The sequence below is a fragment of the Ascaphus truei genome, chromosome 4, assembly GCF_040206685.1.
Source record: "Ascaphus truei isolate aAscTru1 chromosome 4, aAscTru1.hap1, whole genome shotgun sequence".
Lineage (NCBI taxonomy): Eukaryota > Metazoa > Chordata > Amphibia > Anura > Ascaphidae > Ascaphus > Ascaphus truei.
The window spans coordinates 377,608,680-377,633,024 of record NC_134486.1 but is presented as its reverse complement, the minus strand read 5'-3'; the positions used below and the strand labels follow the sequence as shown (position 1 = coordinate 377,633,024).

The window sequence follows — 24,345 nt, the reverse complement described above, 5'->3', positions numbered from 1 at the left end:
GCTGGTTAGTCCAACGGTGATCAAATAGACCTGTGATACAGCCATTACAGCAGTAGAAGAAAACAATGAGATTGATTTTAGAATCTGTCGTCACGACTCCTGACTAGATCTTTTAATCTGTTGAATACTGGGGGAAGATAATTGCCTTCAAAAACAATGTGTGTATATTAAGCTTATTTTGACTTGTGAACGCTTTGTGGTTCTAACTTTAACCCTTATTAGCAGCCGGAACTAGTTAAATTAGATATTGGGCTAAAAACGAGCATGACTTCCCTTTTTGCTCTGATCAACTTTTTGATATCGTCCATTATTCCATTATATACCTCTTTCAGGAAATAATTCTGTACGAGAGTGAAGATTAAAATCCAAGTTCAATGGCTTTTTGCCAGTGGTCTGCTGCTGATTGAGGCTGATCCTCAAGGGTAGGTCTTTTTTTTTTGTTGTTTTAGTTAAAAATTTCTCAGTGGAAAAACAAAGTAAATTAGAGCAGCGTTGAGTTGCCAAGTCAAAGTAAACTTTCCACTTCTTGTTCGAGCAAATCAAAGTGGCTTAGCAAGGTTTGGTCAGCACAAGACACAAACTAGCGCAACTCTTGTGGTATAGATTATATTTTTCAGTTTTACGGTTACCCACAGGTTTGAGTCCTGAACTATCTAAACAAGGTAAATCAATAAGTTAATTCCTCTTTTGTGTGATGCATTCAGCAGTATGTTTCAAGCAGTGAAATGTGTGTCATAAACAACTAAACTCCACTTGTCTTAGCCTGTTCTTTTCACCTTTGCAGGTACCGTGCACAATTGTAAAAATAAATGCCTTGCATTTGTAGCGACTACCACCCCTGACCTACCCAAATGCCCTGCTTTGCCCCATTTGTATTTCCCAGCCCATATAGGAGACTCTTTACATTTAAGCATACAAGTTGCAATTTGTTTGGGATCCTCCTGACATTTATTATGCTGTAGTACAGCGGTGTGCAAAGTGGGGGGCGCGCCCCCCAGGGAGGGAAGGAGATCTTTCTGGGGGGGGGGGGGGTGCGCGGGCGATAGAAGAGGCCCCACGCTCTTCCCCGAGGCATTAAAATGAAATGCCGGGGGGTTGCGTGAGGCCTCTGCAACGCTATATTTGCCTTGACTCTGCCGGCGTCACTCGTGTCCATGGCAACGCGGGGCAATGTGACATGACGCTGCATGTCACGTGACGTCACATGACCCTGCAGCGTCATGTGACGCCGCATCAAGGAAAGGGAGGGGGCGCGGGCACCAGCGGAGGAACGGCAAGGAGGCATAGCAGCAAAAGTTTGTGCTCCACTGCTGTGGTGCTCGCTAGAAATGCACTTGTAGCTGTGCAAAGCGTCTCCTGGGTCGCGATTATACTCGCAGGGCGCGCGACACCGGAACAAACTAATGGTGGCCAATGAAGGCGCACATGGTGCGTGCGCTACCAAGAGCTATGGAGCGCCAGACTGGTGAGACAAATGAAATTGTTTTTGTAGCGCGACGACTGCGTCACGTGAGCGGTTCAGCTAGAGAGGGTGAACCTCTCACGTGACATCACAGCTGCACCTCCGCCACACCTCCCTGTCGCCTCCCGATGCAGTATAATCGCGGCCTTAGAATATGAGACCCAAAAAAAGTTTTTGGCTGTTGACCTTTGTACCCAACGATCATCTCCAAATATAGTGATTTAAAACATGCTAAACTGCAGGGCTTTACGACTAGTTTCCAAAAGGAATGGATCAGAAAAAAAGTAGAAGCGAGACGAGTAAAGTAATGTAACGTTGGATACATTTACAGAGTTATAAATGCTTGCAACATTTTGGAGTATAATACCCAGGCATGGAAATAAAATCCTCAGAGCCTAAAGCTGTGCTATGTGTGCTGGCAACACAGGTAGGAAATAAGGGGAGAGGGGGAGGTGGTGTCTCTTATGGATCTGTCTGACACGCTCCCCTCCACCCTCTCTTCCGGCCGCGTTTCTATCACTGCGGCAGGAAGAGTTTGGGAGAAGGGAAGCACCTGCCAGCTCCGTGAGAGGCTGCATGCAGCAGCTGCAACAAGCATACTGATCTTCTCTAACTTGACAGGCAAGGTGTACCAAAATTCTTATTGGTACCCTGGGACTCCTCTTAACCCCTTTCCCATTCTGGGACTACATGTTAACCCCTAGCGTGTCTGTCGCTGTGTGTCTCCCGGTCTTGCCCTTGAAACTCCCTGCTCGACAAACCCCATGGGTCCTCAATGGGACTCCATGGGACCCATACGTTGTGCTCGTAAACCAAAAGGTTTTAGGGATTCTCCAAAATTCCGAACAGCAACAAGATGCTTAATCGCAGGTCGCTGGAAACCGGTCGCGCCTCCTCCACAAAGAGTAATCTTTCGCAGAAGGGGAGGTCATGATGTGGTGATGAAGGCTTGCTAGTGTTTTTAATGGATCTTGCACTAAATTCTGTGAGATACAGGGTTGTCCTATTGGGAAAACTCAAGTTATTCTTCGTTATAACCTTTCTTTCACCTTCCTGAGTGAATTCACATAGATTAATTTATCAAACCGTTGGGTATAGGCCTATTAATGTTGAGTATTATGTATTTGCGTTTGCAAAGTGCATCTATCTTTCGTCATTAACTTTTTTTTTAATTTTTTCTATCTAATAATGGTGCCTATTGAAAACTTGATGTACCCAGTAGCCATTCCCTTTTCTTTATCCCTCTGCTGTAAAAAAACAAATCTGAAAAATGTATTAAATACAGTTTACTACAATTTATTTATTTTTTTAACTCTGGGTACCCGCAGCTCTTGTCTGGTTCCGGCAGGCATCAGGAGAACAGTTAAATACAGATGTAGTAACGTGTGAAAAACATACTAGTTATGGCATTCTTAAATCTGATGCTGCTACAGCTATAAAATTGGGGCAAAACCAAATGACCGCACTATATTGATCAGAGTGACTCTCACCAAAAGAAAATAGAGATTTCCCGTGTGTGATATATATATATATATATATATATATATATATATATATATATATATATATATATATATATATATATTTTATTTTTTTTTCCCCTCTCTCTACACTGCTTTAGCCATTGAATCCTTTGTATATCAGTATTGCTTGACCTGAAGAAGAGAGGAGAACTCTCAAAAGCTTGTCCTATGACATAAATTATATATATATATATATATGTCTCACTTACGTTCTAGTTGCAATAGATCTAGCATTCGACCATGTAACATTTTCTATGGCCACTATGCATCGCTTTCCAATTTGAAGATGAGCGATTTTAAAAACAGATTCAGAAGCCATACGTACAGCTACGTGTGTGTGTCAAGGAAATGACTCTAACCTTGACTTAACAGTGGTTATTGTTATGACTAGTGTGATTTAATGGCCTTGCTGACTTTCTCAATGGAATAATACATGACACCCCTGTCCCTCCCACTCCAAAGCTTGGGATAAAGGAGAACAATTTCAGCTGTGGTATAAAATAAATAAAGCACAGAAAAAGCCTTGCACATGTTTTTGTCCCCAATCTTTAGGCTTTCTTTGTGCCAGTACCAAGAATTTCTTTTTAAGCGGCAATCTGCCTGGCCACTTTTCTACTTGCCTTGATTTAATTAGGAGCCCCCAGAGGAACTTGCCACCCCGAATTCCAGAACCCCGTTTCTTGAATTTCACTTTGAAGACTCCCAGACAAGAATACGGCAGCTGGCGTCAGCCTTGCTGAGGTGACCAATAGAGTGCGGTTTTTCTGTTTGGTGACGGCCATGTTATCCTCTGCGAGCATGATTTTAGACATTTCAAGTTTAAATATTTCACTGGGGTGTGCGGAGGTTGGGTTAACGTGATCGGTCTCCTAGGAGCCCTGAGATCCAACAGAGAACAAAAGAAAAGGAAAAAAAAAAACATAAGCTTGCTTTTTCTTGTGTTTGCCACCATTCGCTTGTCATTTTGTAAGCTGTAGTTGCCTCCCTTCTAGAGGAGCGAAGGGTCTGAACGTTCGGAGTATGGCCCAGGCGTGCCATTAATTCCAATAAAGTATGGCAACGTTTTTTCTTGCCACTTCCATCCATCCCTGTGCCCTCTGTCCCTCAGTTTTCCAATAATTTCCAGAGCTCTTGCAACTTTAATTTTTTTTATGATGTCTACTTAGTTCCTTGTTTGTCGTAAGACTCTCGGTCTTTGCTCAGCAAGTATTTGTTTGAAGAATGTGTGAATCTGTCCTGCGCTTCAGTGTGCAGAGTGGCAGTCTGAAATTGTGTCAGACACTGGGGCAGCGCATGAGGGAGCTCCGCTTGGCCACAGAATTGACCGGTGCAGGGGGCTGTTGGTAACTTACCTCACCTGCATCTCCGGTCTGGGGCCTGCTCACCTCGGCTGCTCCTGCGTGCCACCGTCAGAAGAGTTACTGGAAACAATGGAGGATTCCGGCGCAACTGCGCATGTCTGACTCAGAGAGGCTGCTGGGATCTTCAAAAAACTTTATTCATAGAACACACAAGGGCTAGCACCGCATTCTCCCCCTCAACGCGTTTCACCCTTAGGAATAGGGCTTCGTCTTGGAGTGAGAGTATTTGTTTGGCCTGTGTTTATGGGACAAAAATATTACCGTCCACACAATGTCTTGGCAGACCCAAGAACAAGAAATGTGTTGGAGGTGAGGAGGCCCCTAGGTTTAATTAACTTTAAAAAAAAAAATTGTATATGAGGCTTTTACCCCCCCTTGTTTTACTGTAGCATAAAAGTAATCTGCTGCTAATTCCTCGGCCAGGAGGGATGAACTACAAAGCGTACACACTGCAGAACTGGCCAGGTTCTGCATGCTACACGTTATATTTTCAATAGGTACATTTAATATGTGGAGTTAGTATTGTTTGCAGCTCTGTATGTTTGTTTTGTTTCTGAGGGAGATGGCTTCCCCCTCTGCACACGGACCTCAGTTGTAGGCTTGGCGGTGACGTTTGCTTTTTGGTTCTGAGTTGCTGTGTAGCTGGATGCACTTTACTGCTGCACCTTTGGCAAGTGTTCAGGCAGCTCAGGTAGGCACTTGTTTTTTAGGAACCGCACTGAAAGTTCAGTGTTTTTTACATTTTAGATCGTTTTTCAAAGCGGCCATTGTTCGCTTAAATGTACACCCACATTCTCTGTAACTGAAAGAAAAGTTGACCAAATGGGGGCGTGAGGAGTGAAGGCTTCATTGGATTCATACTGACTTTATATCTTAATTCTCTGGAGTCCCAGAGGTCTGTTGGTTCAAGTTCGGTTAAAATTGTCGCTCATTCACGCTCATTCAGTTGAGTAGGCGGTATAGAACAAACCACGGAGTCCCTCAAACCAAACCATTTGGATATCCAACCGTTTTTGTGAGATCATAAATAAAACTCCTTAAAAATTCAGAAATTGCATTGGTAGATACTGTATTAAACCATGTTAAAATAAGTCACAATGATGGCCTTTCATTTTAAATGGCAGACCACTTGGAATATTCACTGCCAGAGGGGCAAAACATGTATTTTTAGTACAGTGCATTGCTGGTCACACTTATGTCATGAAGGCTCTAGGTGTAGTACTCTCACCTGACTTGTATATGGCCATTTTTGATGTCCTTTTTAAATACCTTCTGATGTTTGTTTCCTGACCTTTCTATGCCATCTCCAAAAATATTGGTTTTAGGCTTTCAACTACATGACATGGCTGCTGTTTGAACACACAAAGTAATAGGACTGCAGCATGAAATGCTTCCGTGTTTTGTCATGTGAATATGGTGGAAAAGAAGGCTTGTGTTCCTAGGCATTTCCTGACTAGACGTAGCCTTAAAAATAGCAAGTGATCTGTCTTTGTATTGAGGGAAAAAGTGGTGCTAATCACAGTATTGTTGGGTTATTCATGTTCAGTCCTGGTTCACCAACAAATGTCCATTGCACAAGTGCATTCTGGTTAGGGTAAAGCAAGAATTGGATCGGGATCCCACTATCTGTTATGAAATTAGGCTGCCAATAGTGCAATTAATCCTGAGAAGCGACAGTTGCTCAATGAAGGAACACGTATTATACAGTGTCTGGTAGGACATCATAGGACCTCTCATCCTTACTCATTTCTGCTCACCTGAGATGTATACTATGGCCCTTCTTACTGTATCATACTGATGTGGCAAACACCACTCCCGTTAATAGTACCGCGTTACAACTGCAAGTTGTACAGTGAGCGCCATTGAAAACCACGATCACGCGTGCATTATGTCTTTAACGCATCCAATATTTACAGTGTTATTGTGTTGCACGTTAATGGGGTGAATAAGGTATGGTTTTGTTTCCAAGCCACGGATACAACCAGGGGTCCGATTCTTACTGTAAGGTCTTGTATTACGCAGGTGCAAAACCGAGCACCGTTGTACAGTATATGAACTCCTCTGCTGTACAGTATTGCAAACTGCTAACTTTGTAACTAAAGGAATAGCTAAAAATGTGAAGGTTTTAAATGAGTTATGGAAAAAGTATATTCTGATTTGGAAGATTTTAGTACCGGTTATATTAGGATTGTATTTAATTGCTCCAACCGTCATGGTTTAAACAAAGGGGGCGGTACTGATGCTGCAAAACCTGGGGTAGAGTGGATGCAAATAAAATCCTGTGTGTAGGTGATATGGTCCTTGACACCAGCAGAATGTTGTCTCCATAATCCCTACCACCTACGCTTTGTGGTATCGGACTCCAGGGGATTCTGTCGTTCTCCTAAATCTAATCACTGCTAAAAAGGTCAATGTGAAACCTTGGGCGATCCTCGTGTGCATTTCTGAAACCTGAGAAAAATCTATATTAAAAAAAATCTATAATTTCGGTGCCAGTCCTCTCACACGAATTACTGTTTTTTTTATATATATATAATCATTGTAACCCCTAATTAATCCCGTTGCCTACTCGCCAAAGTATTGCTAACAAGACTGACCCTGGGCAGAATAGTGTCCTGAGCTCATGTAGGGGCTGCACTCTTGGTCAGGTCCCAAACTGTAACTTGGTGTGTGCAGGCAGGTTGGGTGGTACAGTATAGCGATTTAATCCCCACCATACCTTCCTAAAACATGACCCACAATGCCTTGCAGCGTCTGATGCAATGCACTGTGGGACGCGATTTTGAAGGTCCCCTGGTGGTTTCACCCACGCTGAGGTGCAGTTTTGGACCTTATTTAGCGCACATTCCTATCCACATGCATAGGAACCCTCTGTACTGCAGGAGATCTGCAATTGCATAATTGTTTGGCAAACCCCTTGGAGACGCCTCACGAACCCCTAGGGGTCAATGCACCACCTGTTGGGAATCGCTGATCTATGTTTGGGAAAGGGAGGCCTCCTGAAATGAACGTGCTGCTTTATACAGCGGTACTAATGGTGTTGCTTGTACCATGTAAAACTTCTTTGCGCTAAAAGTAGCATCATGTTCTTAACCAATCTAAATGTTTTGGTACTCCATTGTCCACTTGAATTTGTTGCGCTGTGGAATAGAGGGGAAATGAGGAAGCTGCTCCTACAGGTGTCCTTGTATTGAGACGGCCTGTATTTACCAAGTGGGCAATGTCATAAGACGCCTTACGACCTATTCAACTGCGCATTCTGTTATGCTGTGGAACCGCTTCCCAGTACTGAAGAATATCTTAATCCAATTCGTTTAAGAACTACTCTCCAGCTCTGGGAATTGACAATGGGTAGATCCTGATCAAGCGCTTCATTAAATATATCGATATCTCTTGATTTGAATTATGGATGGAACGTGTTTTTGGGGGGGCAGTCTTTTAACCCCTCTGGCAGAAAAGGGGTTTAATTGTAATTTGACAAATGATTAGTTAACCCGCCATAAATGTGACTTTGAAACTGGGCTGTATTTGCTTGGTTGGGTACATGCCACTAACCCAGTGATTTCCAACCTTTTTTGTTTGGAGGAACCCTTGAAGTATTTCGAAAAATCTCTGGGAACCCCTATCTCGCTGACACATATTTGGTTCGACAGGGGTCAGTCACAACCTTTCATACCTCACGACCCACCCCCTATTTCCTACCCTCTACCCATGTATTTTTCTCATCCATCTCACTAACTCTCTCCCCTCCCACCTCGCATGTATTTATCCCTTGCGTCTCACTCGTACTCCCTCTTTTCCTCACTCACTCCTGTCCCCCTCTCTTCTCTCACTCGCCCCTACCTCCCGTCAATTACCACACTCTCACTCAATCCACCCTACAAAATACATACCAAAAAAAAAAAAAACACCCCCAGAGGAGGGGGGGGGGGGGGTCTGTGGTCCATAGGAGGAACCCCTGAGAATGCTTCAAGGAGCCCCAGGGTTCCACGGAACCCTTGTTGGGAATCACTGCACTAACCTATAATACAAGTAGTAGGCACTGTGTATTAAGTGATGTTATGTTACTTTTGATTTTTGCAGTTCACCTTTTTGGATTGAAATTTGCAACGCTTAATTAGTTAATTTTGCAGCAGCTGTTAATGGAACAATGTATGCACCAGTTTTATTAAGTTCTTTCTCAGCATACTTTTCTAAAGGGTTTGGAGGGTGCCAAAGGCTAGAAGTCTAGTAGTGTTTCTCAACCAGGGTGATTTGAACTCTGTGCCAGGGGAAGAACCTCTGTTGGTTGCTCAGCAGACACGTCCCGCACTACCTCGACATGTAGAGGTTGCGATCTGTCTCTCCTCTCTGAGCCGAGGAAAGAGGAACGTCTCTGTATCTAAGGGCTGGGACCCGCTGCGCCCGGCGGCGCGGGCGGCCGCGTGAGCGTTCCCCACCAGCAGGGGAATCCTTCTGAGCCGGTCCCAGTCCCCCCTCGCAGCACGGCTCACTACACGCTGTGACGCGTCAGCCGCCAGGGGATGCAAGAAAATTGTGATCCCGAGCGGTGACGCGTCACGTGGTGCGCTGATGAGCCTATCAGCAGCGGTAGCTATCAGACAGCTTCCTACACAAGGTAGGGGGTGGCGTGTGTGTGTCAGCATGTGTGAGGAGGGCATTTGTGGGGGAAGGGGGAGGGAGCGGGAGCTGCTTTCCTTCCAGCAGCCTGCAGCAGCTCCCTCCTGCAGCCCGGGAGACTGAGCCCGTGGAGGGAGGGGGGTGGGGGGGAGTAGCGGGTCCCTCCGCTCAAACCACGCCCCCCTCACTCCCGCCCCCCTCCCGGCTCCCTACGGACTGCATATCGCGGTCTGTGCCTGTCAGCGCGCCGCCTGTCTGCAGTGCGGGCACGCTGACTGAGGGAGCGGGGCCTTAGCCTAAACCGTGCAGGACGCGCCTGCTGAGCAGATTACGCTTTTGGGGTGTGGGGGAATAGTGAGGGCCCTGTGGGGGAGGCGAGGGTGACTCCTTTTTGTCGGGCGGGTATGATTTTGAGGATGAATGTGGAGTGCGGTGGGTGTGTTGCGAGGAGGTGGATAAGCAGTCTGGAGAGCAGGGGTGTCCTGAGGTTTTAATAATCCTTCAGGGGTGCATATGCTCAAAAAAGGTTGGGAAACTCTGTTTCCCACTAGCAGTGTTTAGAATTGAGGATTTTAAATAGTTTTGAAATCCTCCTCAATTAAAGGGACCCACAAAAATGTTTGTCCAACAGAAATCTGCCGCAGGATTTTATGAAGTAGAAGGATAAAAAAAAGCAAAGCAAGATTTTTTGGGTTTAGGTTGTTTGGCAATGGAAAGATCTATACAGTAGCTGTGTGGTTAAATCCCAGTGTGCTGGGAACTTGCCCTGTACCCATCATTTTTATTTTACTGATTGTGTGGGTGGCTCTTGACCTTTTTACATGTCCTTATTACAGCTGTGATGTCCTCTAAACTTCACACTTCAAGGTGGAAATGACATATTTGCAGAGACTTGTATTTATTTCATTCTTGCGGAAAGAAAAACAGATCAATAGGCAAAGCACCGTGGATACAAAACAAGGCCTTTAAAAAGATGTGTTGAGCAGTGCATTATTCCCGAGGTCGGGCTACCTTGCAATCTAGTCTGGAGCCAGAAGGGAAGAAGGATCATTTAATGTCTTCTTTGCTCCAACTATTCCCTTGCCCTCTAGACTCCCTGAGGCTCTTCTTTTCTTCCTGTAGCGTGTAAGTGTTGACATTGCTCAGGCTATGCTCAATTGGTTTATTTGCCTAGTGGTTTACAGATATTTGCTAGATACAGTTATAACTGTAGTGCTACAGGCACTGTAGATGCATTAATGCAAAAGTGCTAGTCCATGTGGCAACCTCTGAAAAGGTCCCATTTTCTATGTATATCTTTTATATAGCGCCATCCAGGTAGGCTACATAGCGCTTCACAGCAGCGCTACACATGACAATAATATAGCGCATAATGGGAGTAAGCGCTTCAGGCATGTCGGTAAGAATAGGAAAAGGAGTCGCTGCCTCAAAGCATACAATTTAAGTAGTAATTAGGGAAAACTTGCAGAGACAGTAGGAGGGGGTTATGGAAAGCACGTTGGCAAGGGACTAAGGTCTGTGCATCTGAGAGGGAGAGAGAAATATATATTCCAGAGGTGTGGGGCAGTGAGCGGTTTTAGGCGGGAGAGGGCTTTAGATACAAAAGGGTCATCATTGAGTAGAACGCAAGAGCCGGGCAGGAGTATAGCGAAACATTGAAGACTGAGCTGTTAAGAGGGGCAGAAGAGTGTACAGCTTTAAGTGAGGAGGAGAATTTTGTAAGTGATACAGAGTTTAATTGGAAGCCAGGAGAGGGATTTCAATGGGAGAGACGCTGAGACAGATTTAGGCGAGTAAAGTGATTCTAGCAGCAGCGTTTAGGATAGATTAAAGGGGAGACAGGTGAGCGGCAGGAAGGCTGAACATTAGGTTACAATAGTTGAGATGGGAGAGAATGACGGCCTGCAGTAGCGTTTTGGCAGTAGAGGGACAGAGGAAATGGCATATCTTTGCAACTCTACAGAGGGAAAAACGACAGGTTTTAGCTACATTGTGAATGTGATGGAGACCAATGTGATCCCTATGCGGCGTGCTTGTGATTCTAGGCATATGATGCTACTGCCAACAGTAATGTAGAAGGAGGCAGTAGGGCCAGGATGGGGAAGATGTATGAGGAGCTCCGTCTTGAACATGTTAAGTTTGACTCTGCCAAGGGCCATCCAGGTTGATATAGCAAAAAGATATTCTGAGATTTTGGTCTGTACAAGAAAGTGTAAGATCAGGGTTGAAAGATACATTTTTATAATTGGCATAGAAGACTATGAAGAATGGAGGAGGGTGGTCTGCAGTATCAAAGGCTGCAGAAAGGTCAGGTAATATGAGAAAAGTGTAATGACCTTTTGGTCTTTTGCAGCTCGGAAGTCATTCGTTATTTTGGTGAGGGCTGTTTCAGTGGAGTGAACAGTGTAGAAGCCAGATTGTAGAGAGACTAGGTGGCGAGAAAATGGAGAAAGTGAAAGAACAGAGTTTAAAGGCAAAAGGCAGAGGAAGACTGGACAATAATTAGATGGGTAGGGTCACACCGTTGCTTGCTTGGAGACAAACGGTACCAGAGTAGGAGGAGTTGAAAATGTGTAAATGTAGGGATTGGAGTAGGAGCAAGAGGTTTGAGGAGATGGGAGGGAATGGAGTCAAGACGGCAAGTGGTAGAGGGAGAAGAGACCAGAAGCGATATGTCCTCTGTGACAGAGGAAAAGAGTTGAAGACAGGCGGAGTTATGTGAGGATACATGTAGTGAATGAAGTCTGCGAAGGGATGACATTTTCTCCAGAGGTGTTCAGGGGAGCAAGTGCATGAATGGAGCATGCGCATGTGGCAGTATAGCCAGGGTCTAGGGTTAAAAGGGATTGAGAAAGCTGGGCATGTAGTTCGCGAGGATAGGGCAGAGTTGTAATTCCTGGCCAGGTTGTCTGGAGCTGATAGCTGAAAGGGAGGAGCACAATGTGGAGTCTACACCGTTTCTTTCTTTGTAACATCAAAAAGGTTTTGGGAATTTGGGGGTGGGGGTGGTACAGAAAGATTTTGATCTGTTTTTCTTCAATCTCACATCTTCTGTGGTGTTATCAGGCAGATCAGGGACAGTCTCTTATTCCCTATCTACTATATATTTCTGAAAGTGTCCTATGTGTCCGGGTCTGTATGTGTCTCCCTGTGCCCCTCCCCGTGTCCCTAGCGGCAATCTCATTGGACCTTGGGCCAGGCCAATGACATTGCTCCCTTGGGCCGCCCGCCCCCGCACACCTCTCATTGGCCTGAGGCGGAGTGAAGGGCGCGCGCACACACACACACACACACACACACACACACACACACACACACACACACACACCACTATACACACACACACACACCACTATACACACACACACACACACACACACACACACACACACACACACCACTATACACACACACACCACTATACACACACACACACACACACCACTATACACACACACACACACATCACTATACACACACACACACACACACACACACACACACATCACTATACACACACACACACATCACTATACACACACACACACATCACTAAACACACACACACACACACACACACATCACTAAACACACACAACCCCCCCACACACACGGTGTTACATACATTAGCGGGGCTCACAGTGTTAGCAGCACATCTCCCGCTCTCTTCCCCACCGGTCCCGGAGGCTCCGCCTCTCCCTCCGCCTCTCCCTGTTTCCCGCGCTTTAACCCCCCCCCCCCCCCCTCCACGTGGGAGCTGCCGGACGGGTGAGGGAGCTGCCGGACGGGTGAGGGAGCGGCCGGACGGCTGAGGGAGCTGCCGGACGGGTGACTTCTGCCTTTCACCCGCCCACCGCTCACACCCCTGCGCCACACAGCCGCCGCACGCACTCAACAGACACCCGCCACACTCGACACACACCCGCCGCCTCTCACCCACCCCACACACTCGACACACACCTGCCGCATCCTGCCCCTACACAACAATATCACTGACCAGCTGTCACCCGCACTCGCCACACACCCGCCGCCTCACACCCTAGCAGGACCCCGACCCACAGCCAGCACTCACTACCCATGCGCCACCCGTACTGAACACCCACCTGCCGCCTCACACACGCTCACACCCTAGCAGGACACACGCCTCACATTTTCACATCACTTATGTCACCAAAATATACATTGTACTGTGGTGTGTTTACAATAAACCATTTTTATACAACATCGTATTACATTTTCTTCCATCTTTCTTTTCAACATTATTATCCAACCTTTCCAACAAATACTCAACCTATTGTTCCACCATTTATAAATAATACTACCTATTACGCATTTACATCCCGGGCAACGCCGGGTCTCTCAGCTAGTTGCACCATATAATAGGTGGAGCAGATTAATTCTGTATTCTGTTTTATATATGTATATCTATCACACGTGCACTTGCTCTATAAATATATATATGCATGTGCTCTCTTAATATAGATTTTTATATGCAACATGCACACCGTGTGTGTGTGTACTATATATTCATGTATAAATATACACACACACACATTCATTTTTATATCTCTCTCTCACTCTTGAGGAGCACTCTGTACCCAGTTACCAGTTGGGTAAATGTATAACCGTTCCAGAGTTAATAATGAAGTTCAGAGGAATGTGTTAATACTCAATGCCGTGCTGTTACTTCTATATGAAACCACATGGAGAGCTGCTGTTATTATGCTCTCTGATCTCTGCGTTACGTTGGGTGTCTTCTATGGCTTTCTTATTTCCCTAATGTCCGTAAGTAAATGAATCCATAGCATTACACACATTTACCCATGTCCAATCTGCAATAGTTTCACATTTCGGAGCACAATAGGTTTTGAATCCGGTCTTCGGTGATGTAGACAGTACAGGTGGGTACTGTATGTGACACTAGATATGGCAAGAAAAGAGCAGATTTTTTTTGTGCAGGTCTTGACTCGCTGTAACCGTCCAATGTCAAGAGTTTTACATGTTGTAATACATTCCCCAACCCCCTCAATTACTTAGTTGTGAATGAGCTTTATAGACAAGAAGCCTCTCTTTGGCATCGCAACTTGCAACTTAGTATTATGTAATCGCATATTGAGGGCATTTTGTACCTCCAGTGTTGTATATGAGATTAGGGTCTTTGCATGTCCAGTATCGTTTTTACATCTTGTAAGGAATTGGTCTCCAGATATAAGGCACAAACCAATAAATCCTTTGGAGGGTGGGGTGGGGGGGGGGGGGGTGGGGAGAGAAACAAAAATCCACTATTTCCAAGACTGGACATGGTTATAGATTTTCTACAAGAAATATATGTATCGATACAACTCCATATATCCGTGAAATCGAGTTAGAGTTTTTATGCTCCCTGCAGATTCAATGTGTATAAATTATGTTTAGCAGTGTATTAAAGTACTTAACTGATTTTAAAATATTTAATATTTATGTATAGTTCCGGTTTGTTTTTTGTGTGTTTTTTTTTTTTGTGTGTTTTTTTTTTAAATGGTGTGTGTATATTTGGGGAGATGTGTAGTTTAATAATATATATATTTTTTATTTTTTTTAAGAATGAAACCAAATCCATTCCCCCTCAAGATCAGGATGGCTCTGGAGATGATGAGGACTTCTTCTCTGGCTCAGGTTTTGATCGTATGTATTTAATTTGTGGTCTACACAAGCTATTACAAATAGAATACGTGATGTGTAACAACTTGTGGTGATTTGAGTTATGGTTAAAATAAAAAGAACAAAAAGATTTAGCAATACTAGATAACTCCATGTTATCACACTCATGTCTGTTTACAAACCTATTTTATTTTACAACCATCTATAAATAGATTATCAATATTCTCAGTTCATCATAATCATGATGGTAGGAAAAAAAGCATCCACTTTGCTCTGTGTTGTAAAGCCTAAAAGCTATTGCAGCACCTGAAATTGATGAAGTGAGCCTTTGAGCCATTGTTGATCAGGTCAAAATCTGAGACCTAAGTTGTTTTTAAATGTATTTATGTACCATGTTGAGGGGGACTAGCATGACTAGCACAGGGAGAGATGTTGGACATGGTATTAACAGAGGTCTTCGGTAAGCTTGCATCTTAGAGGATTACAAATTGGGAAACTTTTTTTAATGGCCAGGTATTCACTACATTTGCAGTCTTCTCTCGTTTGAGGGCAATATTGTACTTACTTGCCCACACGCCAATTAATGGCATATAAAATATATTTCTCAAACCTTGATTTTTTTGATTTTTTTTTTTTAAAGCTTTGTTGCCAGTGGATCCTTTGCTTACTGTGGAGAATAAAGAAATAGATTTATATCTGACTACTTCACCGTTGGTGCCCATTGTTGTGCAAGAGCCTACAGCACAGCAGCCAGATGCAGATGACAGAAGGCATACCACGGTAGAGCATACCACCAGAGACATTGAAACAGCCAAGCCACTGGAAGGTCCAATTGAAGCGCCTATTGTTCCAATTTCTCAAGATGTAACTACACACAGGCCAACAACTCACCGCACGTCTACAGCAAGGTTCACCACATCCAAAATGGAAACTACTGTTCATGATGCTGCAAGAAAACACCACCATCATCATCATCATCATCACCATCACCATAATACAACCACAATTAATCCATCCCTTCCTATTGATTCCAGTGTACATGAACCTCACCATGAAGGTACAACACCAAGTCCATCCCATGCTGGTGAATCCCATGTGCATCATGGTCACCATGAACACCCAACTTCAAAGCCGTCTGAAACTGCAGATTCTCACGTGCATCATGGTCACCATGAACAGCCAGCCACAAGTCCATCCAGTGCAGATGGCTCCAATGTGCATTTTGGTCACCAGGATGAAATAATCACAAGTCCATCCCAACACATTGAACCTGATCATGATGGCCATGAAGATCCTAGCACGACACCTGCTGATTTGAATAAACATCACCACCCTCCTCACCATCATCACACAACCACAATTAATCCATCCCTTCCTATTGATTCAGGAGTACATGAACCTCACCATGAAGGTACAACACCAAGTCCATCCCATGCTGGTGAAGCCCACGTTCATCATGGTCAACATGAACACCCAACTACAAAGCCATCTGAAACTGCCGATTCTCACGTACATCATGATCACCATGAACACCCAACTACAAAGCCATCTGAAACTGCCGATTCTCACGTGCATCATGGTCACCATGAACAGTCAGCCACAAGTCCATCCCACCACATTCATATTGATCATGATCGCCATGAAGATCTTAGCACGACACCTGCTGATTTGAATAAACACCACCACCACCACCACCACCATTCGCATACAGATGCAACTACTACATCCAGCACAGGTCACACTACCGTGTCTGATATGCAGCACCAATTTCCCAATTTGGTACCTAAGGGCAGGATCGTCCCTGACATCACAACTACCAGTGCTATCCCAATGTTGAATGGAGATGAGCACATTCCTGGAGAAGATGCAGACTCAGTAGACATGTCTACTCGCTCTCCTATGGATGAACTCCCTTTTAACGTCTCAGCAGTTCCAGTATCGGATGAAAATGAAGTTGACTCTCCTGAGGACGAAGGATCTGGAGAAGGCAAAGATTCGGTAAGACCCAATAATATAACTTAAGCCCATTACTCTGAACTTGATACCAATGCATGTTTATTTAGAATTTTAGAATACAGACATTAACCTGTGATGTACTACGTCAGCGGTGCGCAAACTGGGGTGCGAGATTTTTTTTGGCGGGGGGGGGGGGGGGGGGCGCAGGCAGTTACAGAGGTCCCGCACTCTTCCCCCAAGGCATTTAAATTTAATGCCGGGGGACCGCACGAGACCTCTGCAATCTCTACTTGCCAAGATTCACCCAGCTTCAGGACATGTTACCATGTCAACCGTGATGTTGCACAACGCCGCGGGTCGCATGACGCCACACTGCGCAAGGTATGGGGGGCCCCCCATGCACGCAACAGAGGAGAGCAGGCAGGGGGTGCGCAGCAAAAAAGTTTGCGCACCCCTGTACTACATAATCTTCCTACTTAAATATCAGGGATATTACATGTGTTGATGACAATCATGAGTCGCTCCTGTACAGAAAATAATTTTTCTGTTGCACTTTCGTTGAAATCTGACAATTTATTTTTTTTGCAATTCTAAGAAAAATGAATGTTTATTGATTACAGTATAAAAGTGAATTAAGTTGGTACGTGTGGTGAAAGTTGTAGGTCTTTAGAATTCATGAAATGTAAGGAGAAGCGTAGCATTATATGAAACTCGCTCTGAGCATACAAGCAACCACAATTAAAAATATGTTGAATTTATTAATCAAACAGAGGGAGCCAAGCACACAAAACTGAGGATGAAATGAATGCAAAAAGATTATTTAATGACTAAAAAGTCAAAGTATGGCTTTAATTTCTTCCTCATTTTGTTTGGTGTGCTTGGCTCCCTCTTTTTGCTGTGCTGTTCCCTGACAACGATTTTTGCTTTTAGCACCCATTATTACAGTTTTTGTTACTTGATCCCCTTGTCCTAGGGGCATACCCAGTGGCTTTTTTTTTGGCCTGATCCTTTTTGTTTCTTCGTGTTAATTTATTAATCAACCACATTGTTCTCTTTAGAATAAATAATCTTTACATCTTTTACCCACCGTAACTTTGATATAATGTGTGGTTGAAACCTATCCCTGCTTCAAATTGGAAAGCCAGCATAATCCGCCTCGCACTGATGAGACCCAAAAAGACAAAAAGCTGTGTAATGCAGCAGGCATAAGCTTATAGGGATCCATGTCAAAATGAATTTGAAGCAAAAAGTGACACTGGCATTTGCATGTCATTTCCCAGAATCCCTTGCAGCAGTGGAAGCACTGTATGCTAGGAGATAACGGTGAAAAGCAGGGTTGCAGACCTGTCTGTGACATGGGAATGCGCTCACAAGTGATATTTTTTTAATTTACTGTACATCTATATAGCATTTCAAAGAAGGGAGCAGTAATTGTTCCAATGAGACCTCACCTCCATATTTTGTTGCCGATGTGTAGAAATGTAAATTTCTTCTTTCAGCGTTCTTTCTTTTTCGAAGCGACGCGGGAAGTTCCGATCGTGGAAGTTCCAATCATGAGAAACACAAACGTGGATAACTTGGAAGAGGTCCCGACTGCATCCCGCGGAATAATGGACAGGAAAGAGGTCTTGGGAGGTAGGTCAAAATTGTTAGATCCCAAAACATCCCCCCTCTAAGTTGCTTTATACTATAAATTCTGTGATATTTGCTACAGAACTATTCAAGGTTGGACTATCTTAACCCATTCACTGCCAGAGGGTCCAATGTATTGGCATTTCTGCCAGTGAAAGGGTTAAATTCAGGAAGCACCATTTGAATTGTGATTTGAATTTTTAATTTTTTTGGTGTTTTTTTTTTTTTTTTTTTTTTTTTAAACATGGCTGTGTTCCCTACACTTGTATCGTGCTTTTGGTATATGTTGAACCTTTAAAAAAAACAAAAAAACTTCTCAAAATTACCAGTTCCCTCGTTACAATAATCTGTGTAGGGCTCTCGCCAAAGTAATCGTGCTGACCTGGTTTTACTGCCAGCAGAAATGTTTGAATCGGCTCGCGTTCTACTGGATCCTGAATTTGTTGCTTAAATTTGCATCAGCCCCCTCCTGAGTTCCAATAACATTGAATAAATTGTAACCCTTGTAGCTGCAATGCACATCTAAAGCACCTCATGCTGGAGGATGTGAAATAAAGTCTAACATTAAGGATACTGGGCAGCAGCAGCTGTTCTTGGAACCACTCTCGGAAAGTTATGCTTCCTGGTGGCACTGCTGTATTAAATCTTGCACTGCCAGGGAACCATGTAGGGGCTAACCAGCATCAAGCAGTCCTGGTGATCAAGCTTCCACCCTGGCCATGTTTTGGGGCAACCAAGCAATGTATCTATTCCTCTACACCGCAGGTGGCCACCTCCAGTCCTCAATGGTCACCAACAGGCGAGGTATTGGAAATATCCCTGCTTCAGGCCAGGTAGCTGTCAGAATGACTGAGCCACCTGTACTGAAGCAGGGTTATCCTGAAAACCTGACCTGTTGGTGGCCCTTGAGGACTGGAGTGGCCACGCCTGCTCTACATCGTAGGCACATTCACCTGTTTAGAAATGTATTGATTATTTTTAAACCCTGCTTGAGAATCACCAAGGTTAAAGTAAGAGTCAATGTTTTGTGAGGCGGGAGAGTTGATTTTGTGAGATGTGATCCAGTGTTGAAATGTGACCTGCAGTAATTGGTAATGGTGTTGCCAGGAGCAAAATAATACAACGCAAAACAAATGTATATGGCGCTCGTGCATTACCTAGATATAAAGCAACCAATATCAATAAAACCAAAAAAAATTTTTTAAAGAAAAAATATGTACAGTATATACTGTCCCACAAATGACCCTATGCCACACACATCGTTATAGTCCTCCCCTGACCGCTCTCCAAAACGAATCCAAGGAGTGCAGACATCATGTGAAAAATGGGGGGTTAGGATGGGGGAGATTTTTAGTGTAGGAGTTCGTCATCGTTGACAAATGTTATTTGTAAATTTAATAGGGATACAGTATTAATGATATTCACTACATTGAATAAATGCGAGTATCAGTCCATGGAATACAAGCAGAATTTTTGGAAATAAGAGAAAAAGGTAATCTAGTGTCGTAGTCCCAGTGCATAGAGGTCGACAAATAGCGGTCAAAACATGATGCACGCACAAAAGTGTAACACCAGTTTATAACCATATCATCTCTGCACCTCAGGATGGTAATCTGCAGTGTTTCATTCTCAGAGGAAGAGAAATCCATGGTATAGTAGTTCAAGAAATTGATATTGTGATAAATACTTTTTCAATACACTTATATATCTGAAATAGGGCACAAAAGCCATCAAGCATATAGCCACGTGTCCCCTCCGGTCTGGTAGAGCGGTCCCTGTGCACGCTTGTTGCAGCTCTATCCTCACTAAGGTGGTACGACATCACTTCTGATTGGCTCACGTCCGGCGAGACAACGCATTTCGTCAGTCATGAAGTTCGATGCGTTGGGTGATCCAGTTTCAGAGAAACAGAGATGTGACATCACGCAACCCTAGTGAGAGGAGGGCTGCAGCGGGAATGCTCTACCGGACTCGTGGCTATATGCTTATCGGTTTTCTTGGACTAGTACACCATATATAGTATTCCTCTGAATGAAACACTTCCTGATTACCATCCTGAGGTGAAGAGATATGGTTATAGGCTTGTGTTCGACTTCTAAAAGTTTTTTCGCCACTGAGCACTGGGACTTCTACATTATTATATTTTATTCTTGTCTTCAAAAATTCCACTTGTCTTCATCGTTGTTCCAGGTCCAAAGAATTGGCTCCAATCCATGGAATACAAGTATGAAACCCTGATACAGTATTAATCTTCACTACATTGTAAATCTAATGGCGATATTCACATTTATTCAAAGAACACTGAGCACTGGAAATACATTATATTCACCCCCATTTTCTCGCACGCAGTCTGCACTTCTCGGATTGGAAAGGTTTTGAGGAGCTGAATGTTTTTCGAAAGCTTTATCAAAGTCAAATGAGCTTTTTAGAGGGTTACTTTATATACTGCATTTTTACATTGGAGCATGTTCATTTTGGAGTGACAGTAATAATAATTTGTGGAGTTGCCTTTAGCCTTTCCCTACAAGTAAAGCTCACGGTACCTAGCTGAGTACAGCCTTGCATCTTGTCTTCCGATTACGCTGCATGCCCATGTCAGGGAAGCTCTGCGCTCCGCTTCCATTCCCTCAGCTGTAGTATATTAATGAGTGGGGTCAGTCGAGATTGTCCAAGATTGATTACATTATTATTATTATTATTCTCTTTGCAGGGGTCATTGCAGGCGGTGTGGCTGGCTTGATATTTGCGGTATCCCTGGTTGCATACATGTTGTACAGAATGAAGATGAAAGACGAGGGAAGCTACTCCTTGGAGGAACCAAAACAATCAAACGGCGGATATCAAAAGCCTCGCGAACAGCGGGAGTTCTATGCATAAGCATTGCCAGTCACATCTTAGCTTAGATAGCGTTGCGATTTTGGTCTTTACTTTCTTGTTCTCTCCACAATATCCATGCTGTGGTTTTTTTTGTTGTAAGGACTTCAAGCTGGCATGGCTAACAAAGATCACCCACCGCCTCCCTCGAGCCAGTGGCGATGAGCCATGTGAAGGCGACCTTGTTTTTCCTAATGTTTTTCCATACATGGTTTAAAGACTGATTGGACTATGGTCTGAGGATGTGGCTTTGGCTTATTTGTCAAGAAGAAAGTTAATGTACATGTTTATATCCTTAAAAATGGCAAAAAAAATCTGTTCGCATTCTTGTTCTACTGAAGACAGTGTAATTCCTCCTATGCCCTTGCCATAAATGTATATAATAGGTAGATAAGAGTTTTTTTGTTAAGACAAGATGATGGTACATATAGCCTTTTGGCTTCTACTTCATAGTTATAGCACTTATGCTGCAAAAATGTTACTTGCACACACATCTACTGGATCATTGAACAAAGCAGTACGTATTAAACCCAACACTAAAAAGATGTGCTACAGTGTTGCTAAATGTAAAAATCTTTGAGCTGTGCCTCAGTAGTTTGGTTCCATGTAAATTCCCTTTGATCCTAGGATTTATTGATGCACAAGAAGACAATCCTTTTTTTATTTTTTCTCTCCAGTAACCTTGAGCTGTAGACTGCCACCCCTATTTATTCAATGTCTTAAAACCAAGAGGGCTAAGTGGTTACGGAGTGTATTCAAAGTGAACTGGTTTACACCTTTCTCCCTCCGCCCTCCCCACTCTGCTTTTAATCACATAGTCCATAAATGTAACGTTTAAAGATTTTGAAGAGGGCTTTAATTCTTTAGATCTGTTCATGTTTATAGAGTTTTCTTTCGGTTTCTTTTTTTTTCATTTTTTATTATTATTATTTTTGCGAAGCTAATTGCCAGCAAAGATGCTGAACGCGGTATTTTATTAAAGCAGTCCATTTTAGATCCGTCCAAAAGATCTAAGAGAATAAACTGGGTATGTACACTCTATTGTAAGATATTGAGGATGGAAGGACCGCTAGTGATTTGTGCACGTGTAACTATGGCTTGTTGCGTGTCTTCTCGTTGCACTATTGTTTCATAGAGCCATCGCCTTCGGATACTATGTCAGGATACTATATATAAAAAAAAAAAATCATTTTTAGTCGTCCTTCCAAACAGGGATTTGCTTTCAGAAACAAGGTCCAGTATGTCTAACAGGAACAATTAAATGTATAAATATATGGGTGAAACTGAAGTTCAACACTACTTCTTCGTGTTTTTTTTGTTTTCCATCGGATTACATTTTAGGAATATTTGGGAACAGAAATATTAACAAATGCAAACGTCCTCACTTTCTGTTTTACACCCTTTTGTTTTAGTTGTAAAAATGTGCAATGCCAGCCTAAGAGGATCCTTTTTTTGTTATTATTATTATTATAAATACAAACAGCCCCTTCAGCATAACTGGTACCTGGTGAGTGTAACACACATGTAAATATGTTTTGTAAAATAGTAAGAATACATTTGAAAAAAAAAAAAAGTGTTTCACAGTAAAATGTTCAGTTTAACACTTTCCTGCCAGGGTCCAGCAACTTGCAGTATAGCCAGGGACACACTCTGCCAGCCCTATGGCACGGTACATTGTATAACAAAGCACATTGAAGATGTTGAGTTCACCACAAGCATTGAAGTTGGTTTGTGTGCATGATGCCATCTTAAAATGTAATCTGTAAGTTGCATGGCTATGCTAGTCTGAATGTGGATATGCCATGCAGTCCCTAACCCTGTTCTTTTGTTGTGCCATAGCCCATAACACTCTTACCCCTTCACTCCCGAGGTTTACACTAGTCTGTTGGGCAGTTTGCGTATAATAGTCTGCACGTGTATCAGGCCCCAGACTTTGCTTTTGGAAACCCTACATTAATTGCCTGTTTCATGGGTTACTAGGGTTCTAATTTAATAGGATTTAGTGTTCTGTTCTGCAACATTCAGTCATGCACCGAGACCATTTATCATATCACATCGGGGAAGATGGCTTTATAGATTACTATAAATCAAGATATGTTACAATAAGTACTGATCAATAAAATATGTTTAAATTGATTTTGTAAATTAGCACTAAAATGTATCCAGAATTCATGGAGGGATAGTGTTAAGTGAAGTGCATCAATAAAAATAAAAAATAAAAGCCTTACGACAATTGTAGTGTGAGGTGCATGTTTATGGTTGAATGTAGTGTCAGAGTTTGCAACATGTAACATTCTGATTTAGGCTTCCTATCACTCACCTGATCCACAGTGTAGGATAGAAACCAGATTTGTCCACTACAAAAGGGCTTAAAAAACCTCAGGGATCAAGGGTTGAAAAATAATGGGCAACAAGCAGAATTACTTTCTAGGTCTCGCAAAATGAAAATGGCTAAATGCTGTTTAATGAAGCAGATGTTCGCCTTTTTACATTTGTACAAAATGTATGTTGATCTCTTAGAAACTGTAAACTAAAAGATTGTTTCTGCTACCGAGGAGGCTCGGAGCAGACAGCCGAGACTTCTTTTTTGATACTGGTTAGTTGTTGTAAACAATTCTGTAATAAGTTTGTGTGATTTCTCACCTTTCCACAAAATGCTGACGAGTTGTTACATTTCTCTGACTGTCGCTAAAGTTTGGTTGTGAATGCATTGCCTCTGCTTTGACTGCTATATTGATTTGTAATGCAAATCCAACAGCCAAAACCTATAAAGCGGCAGAAATTTCTGACATCTATCTGATAGAAATGTAGCATTCTTGTTCGACCTTACTCCTGCCATGGGGGAACTTCAAAGAGTTAATTTGTACCAGCTGTTCAATTATACACTTAAAATGGATTAAATTGATTTTTACTTTTTGTAATGGATTGTAAGGGTAAACATTACAATAAAATTAACTTTTTGAGAGCCAAAATAATGCTTGTGATTTCAATGTTCTGAATAAATCCATAAGAAATATAATGATCATGATTTATTGCTTTATAAGATTTTGTGCTGAAAGGTTCAGGTTTCTATACAGTGGGAATTAAAGTCAGGGATTTGCTATATCAATAGTTTGTTCCAGCAATTGGAAAAAAAAATCCCTGGCGCGCCTAAAATTTCCCACTGGCACCTGTGCTGGTCAATCAATGCTGCGTCCGGTAAACACACCCCAGCAACAAAGCCGGATCTGGCGCGCTCTGATTGTCTGGTCAAGTCACCACCCCTCAGCAAGGAGAG

The 24,345-nt window shown here is 43.2% G+C and overlaps 1 protein-coding gene across 1 annotated transcript in view; it reads left to right on the top strand.

The window, feature by feature from the left end:
• The window catches only part of SDC1 (syndecan 1), a 60,867-nt gene extending 38,185 nt beyond the window's left edge, over positions 1-22,682 (top strand). The window contains exons 2-5 of the mRNA XM_075598430.1: positions 14,549-14,630; positions 15,247-16,604; positions 18,062-18,197; positions 20,905-22,682. Coding sequence (XP_075454545.1) covers positions 14,549-14,630; positions 15,247-16,604; positions 18,062-18,197; positions 20,905-21,071 — 1,743 coding nt within the window. The 3' untranslated portion in view covers positions 21,072-22,682. The remainder of the gene's footprint in view (positions 1-14,548; positions 14,631-15,246; positions 16,605-18,061; positions 18,198-20,904) is intronic.
• The last annotated feature ends 1,663 nt before the right edge of the window (positions 22,683-24,345 follow it).